Here is a 14,799-nt window from a genome sequence, read left to right on the forward strand (position 1 = left end):
ATCATCACTGTCATATCCTCATGGGAGTGTGGGGAAAACTGGCCAAATGGTGTAATCGGAATTATCTTACTACCCACTTCATGGTAATTATGAGTATGTCACATTTATGTGCTTTGTTGTCAGACAGAACAGGAAATATGGATGCCGCCCAGTTCATTTATGAGGACCTTTTATTTTTACACCATAATATATATTACTCAGATAGCTTGCTGACCATACTGGAACTTTGGGCAAATGCAAGCTACTTTCACTGTGTAAAAATGAACAACAATACAGCAATGGTTGCTGATATACATAAATGAATATGACCAAAATGGCAATCATTAACAATTAGCTGTATTTAGGACAATTAATAAAACCTTTCATTCACTATAGAAACCGTAATCTCCTCCACCACTTTGAAAGTTTATGACTCCTCTCATCTCGGAAACTAAGGTTTTAAAATGATCTTCGAGTTTCCCAGTTGTAATTACAAATTAAGGGCTTGTTTATGTGCAACTTCTGAGTGAGATACTGGTATTTATGATAATTGTAATAGCACATGAATGCAGCATAAGCCTTGTCCTTTATTGGGCTATCTATCCTAATATAGAGAATATTTTGTATAATGCCTATTTAAAATTAATAAAAAAAATATTTTGATGTTTATTTGATTATCAATTATCCAACCTACAATATGTCATCAGCAAAAACTAGGGAAAAATTGTATTACCAACAGGGAAATTCAGTTAACAGTGACAGTGAGCAGAAAGCTTACATATAACCAGTTATCACAAAGCTCCTGATAAAAGGTTAAATGATCGGAGCATCCATAAACAAAACAAAAACTACAACAAATTGACAGGAAAGAAATCTGACAAATGGTCAGAATAATTTACAGGCACTGAAAACTCAAAAGAAAATTATATTTGGTGATGGCTGATGTGCTCACGTGCACACACATGAATTTGGTTTATTACATGAAGGTATTTATGTACATAATGTAATTTTGTAGTTCCATTTCATGTTTATATTGCATATGAGTTAATTTTGATCATCAAAGCATCTGAAACCTTCTGAATTGAACAGATTTTTTTACTTCAAGTTGCTAATTAACACCTTATTTCTATATGGCTCATTATAATATTTGGACTGTAAATGTGTAGACCATTTTATTGAGTTGGGAATGTGCTTATAGTAAAAGCGTTTGTTTCTTAGTCCTTCACAGATATTGTACTCCTTTCATCAGGCTCTGAATAATTTATGTCATATCTAGTAATATTTTAAGGTAAACTAGTCCAGTTTGTTTCCTAATATCAAACATTATTAGAAAAAAACATATATTACACATGAGGTGGATCTGGGAACCTGAAGCCCAAGGGGAAGATGGCAGGTCTGGAAAGCACAGCGGAGCTATTAGAACTAGAGGACACAGGGTAACCAGCAGAACTGGGGACCAAGGTGGAGAACTTAGGCTGGTACAGGGGACCAGGCAGAGCTGAAAGGAGATAATGGCCTGGCGGGACTGACAGTGGATCAACCTGAGCAGACGGGATCAGACTCAGCCACAGATGTTGCCTCAGTTATGGCAAGGCCGGCTTCAGGGAGAAGTGCAACAACAGGACCCACTGGGGTGGTGAAGGAACAGAAGCCACCGGAGGTGCTGCAGCAGACTCTGGGTTGGCCAAGATAGGAACCTCAGAAACCTCCAGGAGCGAGCTCAGAGATGAGGCATTACTGAACTCTGGGGTAGCTGGTGTGATGTGTGGTGCCTCTGAGACCATGCAGCCAGCTACAATTATGTAGTAGACCGAACACAAGACATCAAAGTGTGGGGTAATTTTGATCACACATCAATTAAGGTGTATGTATGTGTGTGTGTGTGTGTTTATGAATGATTTTGTGAAATTCTGCCTTACCTTTTTTTTTTTAGCCCCTTTTCTCCACAATTTTGGAATGCCCAATTGCCACTACTTACTAGGTCTTCGTGGTGGCACTGTAACTCACCACAATCCTGATGGCTGAGGACAATTCTCTGTTGCCTCCACTTCTGAGACAGTCAGTCCACACATCTTATCATGTTGTGCATGACACCGCAGACTCAAAGTGTGTGGAGGCTCGTGCTACTCTCTGTGTAAAGATTTGTTACACAGATTATGCAATCTAAATAACATTAGAAAATCATAGACTGAAAATATACACTAATGCCAAAGTCTCTGGAAAGAAGTTTGGATAGTGATATAGCTTGGTGAAGGTGACTTTTCAGTGGGAAAGAAGCTAAAGTGAGACTTGGATCTTCAGGGGCAGGGTTTGAGGCGATCGTTTGATGGGAAGAGTGTTCCACGACTGCTATTGGGACCTTAAAAACGCTTAATGTGTTAGGAATGGCATCTGGCAACTTTTTGGTGCCCCCTTGGGGTATGATGATGCCCTTGAGTGGGTTGGTGCAGAAACATTTGTTGATATGGTAGGAGGGTTAGAGAGGAGATTTTTAGAGATTTCAGCCTCTGAGAGATGAGTGAAAAAGGAGAGCAGAGAAAAGCAGGTGGATGGTGGGAATTTGTGATGTTGAGAATTGTCATTTAAGCAGAGGTGGAGTACAGAGGAAGCTCATGCTTAATAAAATAGTTTAATTACTCTGAAGCCTATATACTCATATACAGTATATACCCTTTCCTATGTCTGTTTTTAGGCAACTCTAAACAGGGACTGCGCTGTAAAACATGTAAGATGGGAGTTCATCTTTGGTGCCTCTCTGAACTCTCACAACAGCCATGTCTAGGCAAGGTATGTTTCCTTTGTGATAGTCTGTAAAACTATGATAAAAAGTGTATGCTTCAATATATACTCTGCACATACAAGTAAAATGTAGATGAAATAGTAATGGAATAAAATAAGTACAAAGATTATATATAAAGTTCTACAAACTGTACAAGATGTAGTGCTAAGTACATGGTAGTACAACATATGACATGGATTATTTACAGGTAATGCAGTGTTACAGGCACCACAGTATGTTCATGGGACATTGAACACAGCATGATAGTATGTTAACAAATAACAGTATAAGCATAAGCAAATATATTACAGTATTCATGTATTCATATATTTCAAGTGACCTTTTAAGTAAAAATTGTTGTTACAATTAAATTCCATTCAATTCAAAGGAATAGTGCTTTTCACAATACAATACATAATGTTTACAAAGTAGTGTAGTGTAGTTGAGGATGAAACCTTGAGAGGAGCCAATATTCAGTTAATTTACTGACATACTGGAAGGATTTTTATTTAATTTTATTTAGATATTTTATGTAACTACTTTTGAGTTTGCATAGTCTGTCAGCCCAGATTTCTATGAAAACGTCTAGGTTACTGTTGTAACCTCCGTTCCCTGTTGAAGGGAATGAGATGTTGTGTCAAGTGTAGGGACACTAGGGGACTTTCTTGAAGGCCTCAGTTACCTCTGAACTTAAGAAAAAGCCAATGAGAATTTGGCAGACAGAATTTGCATGTCCCTCCCCCGGACATACGGATATAAAGGGAGGGAATCTGTTCATTCATGTTTTGCACCGAGGAGCCGAGAATAAGGTTCGGCCATTGCAGTGGCTCGGTTCAGAGTCGTGGCCAGAGGGGCACAACGTCTCGTTCCCTCCATCAGGGAACGGAGGTTACAAGAGTAACCTAGACGTTCCCTGTCTGTTGCTGACTTCGACGTTGTGTCAAGTGAAGCAACACTAGGGGTCCCTATTCAATCACGCCATGCTCTGAACCGTGTATGTGTGCTGCTGATGCAGGTGCAGGCAGGCATTTGCGTACCAAAGCAACAGACTGCACATATACTTCCCAAATGGCCCACAAAAATCGCCATCAACTTTTTAGGTTCCCGGCATCCTGAAGGGTAGGCGACGTGCCAAGCATGGGAGCAGGCCGTGCCAGCCGCGCGTTTTCTCTCGGAAATTCCTCCGCTGAATTCGTGGACCAGAGGGCTAGGGAGGAAGAACATCCAGGGAGCACGAATCTAGTGGAATCTCCTGGGGGAAAAGAGCACACGTGATCACCTCAGTGGAGGGGAAAGGTGCTATGTGCAAGCGGAACACCCGGTCAGACGTTCTGCATTCCCGAGTTCTACATGGACGAGACCGACTCAACCCTGAGATTGTAAAATCTTGTAAAGATATTGGGTGCTGCCCAGCCCTCTGCTCTGCAAATGTCTGCTAGGGTGGTGCCGTTGGCCAGTGGCCACAAGGATGCCACACTTCTCGTTGAGTGTGCTCGAACCTGAAAGGGGGCAGGCACGGCCTGGGTGTGATAGGCCAAAGCGATGGCGTCAACGACCCAGTGTTAAAGCCTCTGTTTGGAGACAGCGTTCCCTTTCTGCTGTCCACCAATGCAGAAAAAAGAGCTGCTCAGAACATGTAAAGCTCTGTGTGCAGTCCACATAGGTATGCATAGCACGCACCGGACACATAAACAAAAAACCTGAGTCTGCCTCCTCCCGGGGCAGCGCTTGCAGGTTCACTACCTGGTCCCCGAAGGGGGTCGTAGGAACCTTGGGCACGTAGCCCGGTCGCTGTTTTAGGATGACATGGGTGTCTGCAAGACCGAACTCTAGGCAAGTGTCGCTGACAGAGAACGCTTGCAAGTCCCCAACCCTCTTGATGGAAGCGAGTGCGATCAGGAGGGCCATCTTTAAAGAGAGGGCTTAGAGCTCGACTGATTCTAGCGGCTCGAAGGGGGTTCTCTGCGTCGTGGTGAGCCGATATGACGGTTACATAAACCTTTAAGGTGGAGGGGGACACCCTTCCCTCCAGCCTCTCCTGCAGAAACGAGAGTACTGACCTGACTACGCATCTCTGCGGGTCATCAGATCGGGAAGAACACCAATTTGCGAACATGCGCCACTTCAGGGCATAAAGTTGCCTGGTAGAGGGAGTGTTTCTACAACAGCAGGTGGTAGGCCACTTAGATCTTTTGTGTCCAGGGGCCAGATGTGGAGGTTCTAGAGGTCTGGGCGCGGATGCCAGAGTGTGTCCCGTCCGTGAGAAAGAAGGTCCTTCCTCAAGGGGAATTTGCCAGGGAGGGGCTGTCGTGAGGAGCGTGAGATCTGAGAACCAAGTCTGTGTGGGCCAGTAGGGGGCCAACAGAGTGACTTGTTCCTTGTCCTCCCTGACCTTGCACAGCACCCACACGTCTCTGCATGCATGGTATTGTCGTCTTCGACGTACACAGAGGTAAAGCGGATGTCGGTGAAAGGGGGTGGGGGCTTGGTGAACTGAATCGCGTAGCTGAGTCGGATGGTCCTGGCCAGCCAGCATGACGGGTTGGGAAGTGAGAGCCACGCGTCCAAGCTCCATGGGAGGGTCACTAAAGGCACACTCGTTTTTAACATACCTGGCAAGGCTTCGCAGCGGGGCAGAGCAGGTAGTGTGGCATCAGGAGGCAAAAGTGCATCCCTAGGCTTTGGTGCTGAGAGAGGACTCGAAGCACTTACCTTTCTCCGCACACCGGCCCTCGGCGGTGGAATGGCGGCGGGGCATGATGTGGGAAATGGCCTCCATCTTTTTCTTCACCGCCGAGAACTGCTGAGCGAAGTCGTCAACGGTGTCGCTGAATAGACCGAGCTGGGAGATGGGGGCATTGAGAAAGAGAGCTTTGTCTACCTCCCGCATCTCTACCAGGTTCAGCCATAGGTGACGTTCCTGGACCATGAGGATGGCCATTGCCTGCCCAAGTGACCTTCGTGGCCCAGAGGGCGTGGTCGGTCGCAGAGCGCAGTTATTGCAACACATTGGGGTCAGGACTACCCAAATGTGGATCTTTCAGTGACTTGGCCTGGTGAACCTGCAGGAGGGCCAGTGGCAATGTAGGCTTTGGAGGTCAGTGACGACGTCATCCTACAGGCCTTGGAGGGGTGATCCCGCCAGGTGGCGGTTTTCTCGGGACACAGGTGGATTGCAACCACTCTGTCCACCTGGGGGACCTCCTAGTACCTGTGGCAAGAGGGAGCGACACGGGGGGGGTGGGCTGAGGGCAGTGTCTATGACCGTCAGGAGCGGAGAGAAATCAACCGCATCAAGGAACTACATAGGGGCGAGAGGGGTGTCCTGAAAAGGATGTTCAATGCCAGCTGTGTATTGCTCTTTTAGAGAAAATAAACTCTTTTATGAATACTTTTTTACCAGCGCTGTCGAAACGGCCAGGTGCAGAGAGGGAGAAAGCCGCTGATATGCACCATAGATTCAACAGCATACGCTCTGCAGAGGTGAGTGGAACAGTAAGTGATCTCAGCTCGCTGATCGCACAACTGCTCGGCTCCGAAGAAGAAATCTGAATGAACAGATGCATGATTCCCTCACTTTATACCCTTATGTCTGGAGGAGGGACATGCAAATTCTGTCTGCCAAATTCTCATTGGCCTTTTCTCAAGTTCAGAGGTAACCGAGGCCTTCAAGGAAGTCCCCTAGTGTCGCTTCACTTGACACAACGTCGAAGTGAGCGACAGACGGGAAACACTTGTTAAATCAGTATCTATAAAAACATCATCATTATGTGATTTGTGTATATGTCTAGGTTTTAGTTTCTAATATGGTATAGCCTAAACTTTATACTTAAGTATTTATATTTATGGTAAGATTCATCTTTTCTTTTGTGTTTTTTTTTCAGTCTGGTATGTTCAAAAGAAACGTGAGCTCACCTTTGCTGACCAATGATCAAATATGTGTGGTTAACACACAAGGTACAGTATGTGTGGGATACCGACAAAACAATGGGCCTGATTTATTGAACACAAGCAGAACGAATATTTGTGTAAATTGTTCGTAAAGCCATTCTGACAAACATTATCGGATTTCTGAAAGTTTTCTTATTTTAAATACATTAGTTGAAATGAATTAAATTTACACCTGCTCCCAACCATGTGTAAACAGTGCGTTTCTGAACGCATCTGAACACATCGTGTTCTTTCAGGCAAACTGTTATAAATTAATTTTGACAGAAGTTAATTTGAATAAGTAATAAAAAATTTACTAATAATAACATTTGTGAAATTAACCTTAAAAAATAACAATTTAGTTGAAAAAAGCTACTTTTTAAAAAACAATATAGCCTATACGTGATTAGAAATTTTTCTTTACTGCTTGAATTTATTTTTCCTATTTTTTCAAAGTATAAATTAAAAAAACAAATGTCAGCATAAGTGTTTGATATTTCTTGAAGAAATGAATGCCCTCTTAATGTGACTGGTTGGATAGTTTTTTTATTATTATTATTTGATATGAGCTCTATAATTTAGGTGTCATAATTTAGAATAGGCATCAGTATATCGTGTTCAGATGATAACGTATGGTCAGTGCTAATGCTGTTAAACCCCTAAATAAATGCATGTCACGGGCAGGTGCGTACACAGTATAGTACAGCTGGGAAAATATAGAAGAAGCCTGCACACTGAAGTATAGCTTTCAAATTTGTAATCTTACAGCTTTTCTCTAAAGATTCTTCCAGTTGCTAGTACTGTATTTCACTGTTACCATCATGATTTGCCTGAGACATTTCACAGATGATGCTGGTGATGTGCTGCGAACTGAACCAGAGCTTGTTAATGGTGTTGGACATCCTTCTGCTGGCTTGAACTAAAATTTGTTTTTACAGTCATGTCAAACCATTTTTATTGACTTGGTTATTGACTGTTTGAATCACAAAAGAGCCTCCAATGACAGCAAAAACACGCAATGACAGTAAGTCCTCATTTCATCTTTGAGATGCTATTGTGCTTGCTAAATCAAAATGTTATGATATGAAGGCACTTCATTCATAAAAACTATTTTATGACTGTTTTGCATTAATGTTAAAAGCCTTAGTAAGTAAGGTTCCTCATATTGCGTTTTCATGGGCGTGGATTATGATAATTGTGAATGAACAAGCACATGCCCCCTCTTTACGAATGTTTGGATTTCACTAACATACACACGTTTTACTAACAAACACTTATGAATCCGGTGGATAGTTTTTGGAAAGGTCTAATTTATGTGCAAATTACTCAGAATTTAATATATTTATGAAAGTTTCATGAATGAGGCCCAATGTTTGATTTGGAGTATAGAATAAAGAACAGCATTATTCTCAAGGAAAGGATTGTTTATAGTATACATTCTACCTACTCACAGCTATGAATACAGTTCTGTGTAAGCCTATGTGTGTGAATAGATTTAGTGTGTAAGTACAGTGCTCATTATTTTTGTGTGTGTGTGTGTGTGTGTGTGTGTGTGTGTGATGTGATAGGGTCAAGAGTTCAGGTTGATCCAGTGTACGCTACACTGCGCTTTGGAACCTCTCTCTCCCAGACCGGCCAATCCAGTTTTGGTAGTTTTTGTGAATCTCCAACCCAAAGCCTGGTGTGTATATACCGTGTGTGTGTGTGTGTGTGTGTGGGTGTGTGTGTGTACTAATACAGATCTGAAATGCTGACGTCTCTTTAAAGGTACACTCACTAAGTCTTTGTATCATCTTGTACTTCCACTGACACATAGTGGCATGGATGCAGCATAATTTAAAATCTATAGTTTTCAGTTTCTGATACCATTGTAGAATTTAGTATTCACAGTAAGCCATGATTACTTTAATCAATGAGTGAAAGTGTCCAATAACAGGACTGGGATTAAGCGAGTAGTATTCGGATGGTCAAGTGATTCTAACATGGCAGCCCCCATGTGCGGAACCTCTCCATGTAGAATAAAACAGCTTTTATAAGGTTCCTGATATGACTTAAGTCTTCATTTTCATGGGAGTGCTCATGATTTCCTACATATATAGCAATATTACAATTCATGTCTTTTGGAGTTAAACTTTTTTAATGAGGAAAAAATGACTGAGTGCACCTTTAATGCAGATGAGTACTCACCATGTGTTTGTCCATAGGTGTCATTGGAAAGCTCCTCAGAGATCCTCAGCTATATTAAATATTAATATTAATCAACAATAGATTTATTACAAGTTTAGCTTGAACTTTAACCTCTTCAAATAAATTCTTCATTGATTCATATTTTGGGCATTTCTGTATGATTTGTTTCTCTAATTCTGTTTCCAAACAATAGATTTTTTCCTGAATGTTCATCTCATGTTTTATTTCATTATTGTGTGAAACATTGTTTGTGTTTTTAAGGATGAAGAAGAAACTCAGCAGAAGAATGACATTGTGTCTGAGGAGGAGAAACTGACTGAAAACACAGAGAACTGTGAGAGAATCAACACAATGATCATTATAAATAGAAAGATTTATATGACAGCTATATGGTAAATAACACATATTTTGTTTTATTTTGAGCGCACTCCTTGTAATGATTTGTATTTTATAGATTATTCTAGTTTTTCATTCTTTAGATTATAGTTTCTCTTAGTCAAGGTAGATGCCAAATTAAATGTTGTGCTGATGAAAACAGAGACTTAGGGGGCTTTCACACTTGGTTCGATTGCCTGTTCCGAACCTGAGTTCGATTGTTCCCCCCTCCCCCCGATGGACTGTGTTCACATTATATATTTGTATCCGAACCGCGGTACGCTTGCATCATCAAGCTGCAGCTGGTGCGTAATCGTGTTGCTTGATAACCGCTGAAATGAAAAGCGTCAAAATTCAATGAATAGACTTGCTCGGTTCACATTTGTTCTTCTTTTTTTAACCTTTGGTTTTGTTTTCAACATCAAGATACAGAAACACACTTAGCGTCTGTCTGCCGCAAAAATACTGAAATCGTTCAAAGACAGCGGGCTGTCCGCCGAAGACAATTTTTGCGAAGGCAAGCAGAAATCATCTATCTGCTTGCAGTGCGTGTGCGTCAATCCCGCTTTTAGTCAAGGTAAGTGTACACGCGCGCGACGCATCGCAAGTAAACCCTTTCCGCTCATTTTGAAAGTGACACGTGTGAGACTGACGACCACATTATACGTCATCAATAGCGGTTCACTTCCGCGGTTTGGTTCGATTGCGTTCATATCAGCAGCGAACCGTACTGGAGTTCACATGAACCGTACCCCAGACCACCTTTTTAAGCGGACCCGAGTAAGGTTCGCGGGTGCGCACCCGAGTTCGGAAGACAGCGTTCACATCATCCAAACGAACCGAACTCTGACGTCATTCGAACCGGGGTGCGCACCAAAAGTGCTAGTGTGAAAGCCCCCTTATAGTCTATACAATGGTACACACTTTATAAATCTGTATAAAGGTCCAAGATCACATCGAATTATTTCTGGAGGTATTTGTTTACAACAGTTCTTTTGGAAAGATGTATATTCAATGTTTTGTCAGCTGAACGATCAACACCACTTTAAACAACCGTTCAGCCTTTTGAACAGACTGTAATTCTGTTGCTTCAAAAATTAAACATGGCACTACTCTGACTAAGGGCCATAGGCAAACACATTTTTCATGAAAATGTAAATACTAAATCATAATGTAAGACCTAAATTAAAACATTTGATTTTACTAATTAGATTTTAGATTGCAAAGACCAATTGTGATATTGAAGAATGATTGAGCCTTGAGTTGAACTGCAGAATAGCAGCACATTAGATATGGTGGCACAAGAAACACTGAACAGAGCAAAATACAACACAGAGAGCAACTATGCTACCATACTGTGGCAGCATACTTAGTCAAGCATCCGTCTGGAGAGAGAGAAAGCGGTAAGGGCACAAACACCTGTTTATAATTCCAGTGAGCACGGGGAGAGAAAAATATAAGCAGCCACGTCACCAGCAGCAAGGAGGAGACTGGGTCAAGAGCCTTACTCTGAAGCTGAGATGTTAATGTGAAACAAATGTTTTTTTGTGACTACGTGCCTGTGAAGCTGTTAAGTTATTGTGAAGCTGTAAACCAGGGAAGTGGTAAATTAAAAGTTATCTATCTATGTTGGAAGAATCCAGTTCCAGTTGTCCTTCTTTGTTACACTGGAGCTGGATACTTCCAACACAGGTAGATAACTTTTAATTTACCACTTCCACAGTAAGGTTCTTGACCCAGTCTCCTCCTCACTGCTGGTGATGTGGCTGCTTATATATCGCTCTCTCCATTATAAACAGGTGTTATACATAATTTAGCTCAGGTACAAGCATCCTTACCGCTTTCACTCTCTCCGGATGGACGCTTGACCATGCCCCCGCTGCCACACATACCAAATTCCAATAGAGAGATAGTAATACAGTTCCAAACATTATGACACCGTGTCTGTTTAATTCACAGATGTGTGTGTTCCTGAGAATGTGAACTCTGAGCTGGAGGAGATATCAAAGGTACAGTGACATTGCTGTGTTCAGTCTGTAATAGTCTTTCAGCAGTTATGGCACAAATTGTTAAATGGAGATAAACTGAATTAACTCTCATGCCTCACTAACTTTTGCATTATTTCTTAATTTCATGATCTGATCATCCTGCAAATATATGAAAACAGAGAATAAGCGCTCTCTGTGTTCCCTCTTCAGGTTCCTAAAGTTCACTCTTTTCATACCTATGTTGCGCTTTACAAGTTCCTCCCTCAAGAGCAAAATGACCTTGAATTACAGTGAGTCTATTGTGTGTGTGTGTGTGTCTGTGATAATGTCTTCAAGCACCAGACCACACATTCTTTACAAATGGGAAGGGAACAGTAATTCTGCAAATACACATACAAGTAGATAAGTCTATGTGATGTGTGTCAGATGGTTTGGAACACACCTACATATATAATTTTGTATCTCTTTTAAACACAGTCCAGGTGACAGAGTTCAGGTGATTGATGATTCTAATGAAGAGTGGTGGAAGGTAAGTAGTTTATCCTCAACAATATCACAGCAGTAAACTTTTTAAGAAATATTACATTAGTGCCCGAGGGTTCTCTTCTACCTTGGGCACTTTTTAAAACAATTTACAAACTCTCACTAGGTTATTAAATTTTTCTACTAACAATGTCCAACAGTGTATGTACATGCATCACAGGAGAATAATGTCTTCTGAAAATTCCCACCACTGTGTCAATTCCAGCACATCTCAAATTCTGTATTGTGTTTAACAGAATTCTATCAATGATTGAAATGCTGCTGATGGAAATTACCTTTAAAAGTTCTTGAAATAAATTGGCCGACATCTTTGTCTTGCTAAGGCTAATTTCACTGCTAACATTATATGTATCCTAAATACATGCTTAAGCAGTATCATATGAGCAAGAGTGCTGTATATCAAGCTCTCAGCATGGCAGTGATTCGGCCGTAGGCCAAGTGCCGAAAGTAATCATAGCCATGCTGATAGATGGACAAATACAGCATGACTGCAATTCTGTGATATTACTTTTATAAAGCAGTTCAATGAACATGTAAATAAATAAAAAGGGAGGAAAAAAAGGACTGTCCCAAAAAAAACTTTTTTGGACAGATGTGTCCAAACCTCTGTTACTAATTTGAAAACCACACTTTAGGACTAGATATGACAGCTTTGTCTGTTTCTAACAAGTTGTTGGAGTAATAAGGATGTGTGTGTGTGTGTGTGTGTGTGTGTGTGTGTGTGTGTGTGTGTGTGTGTGTGTGTGTGTGTGTGTGTGTGTGTGTGTGTATCACTTTGTGGGGACCAAATGTCCCCACAAGGATAGTAAAACCCGAAATTTTTGACCTTGTGGGGACATTTTGTCGGTCCCCATGAGGAAAACAGCTTATAAATCATACTAAATTATGTTTTTTGAAAATGTAAAAATGCAGAAAGTTTTCTGTGAGGGTTAGGTTTAGGGGTAGGGTTAGGTTTAGGGGATAGAATATAAAGTTTGTACAGTATAAAAACCATTATATCTATGGAAAGTCCTCATAAAACATGGAAACACAACGTGTGTGTGTGTGTGTGTGTGTGTGTGTGTGTGTGTGTGTGTGTGTGTGTGTGTGTGTGTGTGTGTGTGTGTGTGTGTGTGTGTGTGAGAGAGAGAGAGAAAGAGGACTGCTTTGTGAATGAGTGTCAATATAAAGCAGGATTTTCAAAAAAAGTTGATTCTCAAGCATGGATCAGTACCAACTGTTCGTCTTCCAGCTTTATATACTGAAGATGTAATTATCACACTTTATATTTTGTGAATGTTTGTTAGCTGAATTTGCTTGTTAGCTGATTCCACGGATAATGCAGCTAAAGTTACCATTTTCTCTGATTGTATTCACGGAGACCAGAGCTATGTTGGGGGCAGGGAGCAGCAGCTCATTTGCATTTAAAGAGACACACAAAATCTGTGTGTTTTTGATTCCACCCAAAAAGAGTCGTCATGTCAAGTCAATTTTATTTGTATAGCACCTTTCACAACACACATTGTTTCAAAGCAGCTTTGCAGAAGATCAGGCATTGACAGACAATAAAACTATAATGTCTATAATGTTGATGAATCATAATTGTGTAATTAGATAAAATACGATTGTTAATTGTGTATAAAAATAAGTAATTAAATAATAATTGTATTAATAACCCCAGTGAGCAAGCTGAAAGCGACTGTGGCAAGGAACACAATGAGGCATTTTTAACATGGTTTAATAAATTATCCGTGGGGTATTGTGAGCTGACATTTCACAGACACATTCTGGGGACACCTGAAACTTATATTGCACCTTGTTAAAGGGGGCATAATAGGTCTCCTTTAAAGAACATGAAGGTAGTGCGTTAGTATGAATGGGTTAGGTGTTCACGAAAAAGGTGCTGTTTAATAGTCAAGGTCCGGGACAGTGAATTTGTGCCTTTATGAAATGGCACCACGAGGCACCATTTACCAGCAGAATGCAGGCTTCTGGAGGGCACATAAGTCTGAAGTTGTGAGTTTATATAGTGGGATGCGAAGCTAGTGGTTGTTATGTAAGCAAGCGTCAATGCCTTGAACTTAACATGAGCAACTATTGGCAGCCATTGCCATTTGATGAAGAGAGGCCTGCTGTGTGCTCTCTTTGGGTCGAGAAGACTACTCTCTCTGCCTCATTCTGGATCAATTGCAGAGGTTTGACAGTACATTCTGGAAAGACTGCCAGAAGAACATAGTCCATCCTGGATAGAACAAGAGCTTGGACGAGGAGTTGTGTAGCATGCTCTGATAGGAAGGGCCTGATTTCCTAATGTTGGACGCCAATTTCATTCTTGTTATTCTTGTATAAGTACATAACAATTATTTTTTATATATTAACATTTTATTGATTCAAAAAACAGGATTGAAGAAACAGAACATACACACACAGTGTCAAATTATGATACACACACACACACACACAATACTAACATCCAGTGGTCCAACTCAAAATGAAAGCACACACGCATAAAACTTTTTTTTTTTTAAAACAGACAAGCGGAAACACTTAAAAATCATACATTTAAAACTACAAATCTGCCTCCACTGCCCCTCTCCGAGAACCTTATAAAAAGGCTAAATAGTTGCCCCATTTTTATGAAATAAATCCATGTTACCTAGCCTTCTATATGACATTCTTTCAAATGCCCATCTCTGTGTGCCACTCTTGAAACGAGGGGGCTCCAGCCGACTTCCATCCACTAAATAATCTGTCTGCCGATCATAACACTGGCTAGGACCCAATTTGTTATGTATTTATTCCCTATATTAATGACCATCCCATTGCCTAAAATACAGAGTCTGGGGCAAAATGAAATTTGAGTGCCCAATACGTCACATATAAATCTCTGAACCCTCAACCAAAATTCTTGGATCTTTACACACCACAAAAAACATGAGTGTTGTCCCCATCTTCTGATTGGCATCACCAGCAGGTGGGACTCTCTAGGGTCTCTAGATGTAGACTTGACTTTTTTTGGAATATTAGCCCACACTTCCT

General features: G+C 41.1%; 1 protein-coding gene across 1 annotated transcript in view; it reads left to right on the forward strand.

The window, feature by feature from the left end:
• Positions 1-14,799, forward strand: part of LOC127620171 (SH3 and cysteine-rich domain-containing protein 2-like) — a 49,205-nt gene that overhangs the window by 22,711 nt on the left and 11,695 nt on the right. The window contains exons 3-9 of the mRNA XM_052093291.1: positions 2,672-2,766; positions 6,643-6,715; positions 8,257-8,369; positions 9,137-9,209; positions 11,210-11,259; positions 11,449-11,528; positions 11,716-11,767. Coding sequence (XP_051949251.1) covers positions 2,672-2,766; positions 6,643-6,715; positions 8,257-8,369; positions 9,137-9,209; positions 11,210-11,259; positions 11,449-11,528; positions 11,716-11,767 — 536 coding nt within the window. The remainder of the gene's footprint in view (positions 1-2,671; positions 2,767-6,642; positions 6,716-8,256; positions 8,370-9,136; positions 9,210-11,209; positions 11,260-11,448; positions 11,529-11,715; positions 11,768-14,799) is intronic.

This window comes from Xyrauchen texanus, chromosome 26 (assembly GCF_025860055.1).
Source record: "Xyrauchen texanus isolate HMW12.3.18 chromosome 26, RBS_HiC_50CHRs, whole genome shotgun sequence".
In the NCBI taxonomy this organism is placed as follows: Eukaryota; Metazoa; Chordata; class Actinopteri; order Cypriniformes; family Catostomidae; genus Xyrauchen; species Xyrauchen texanus.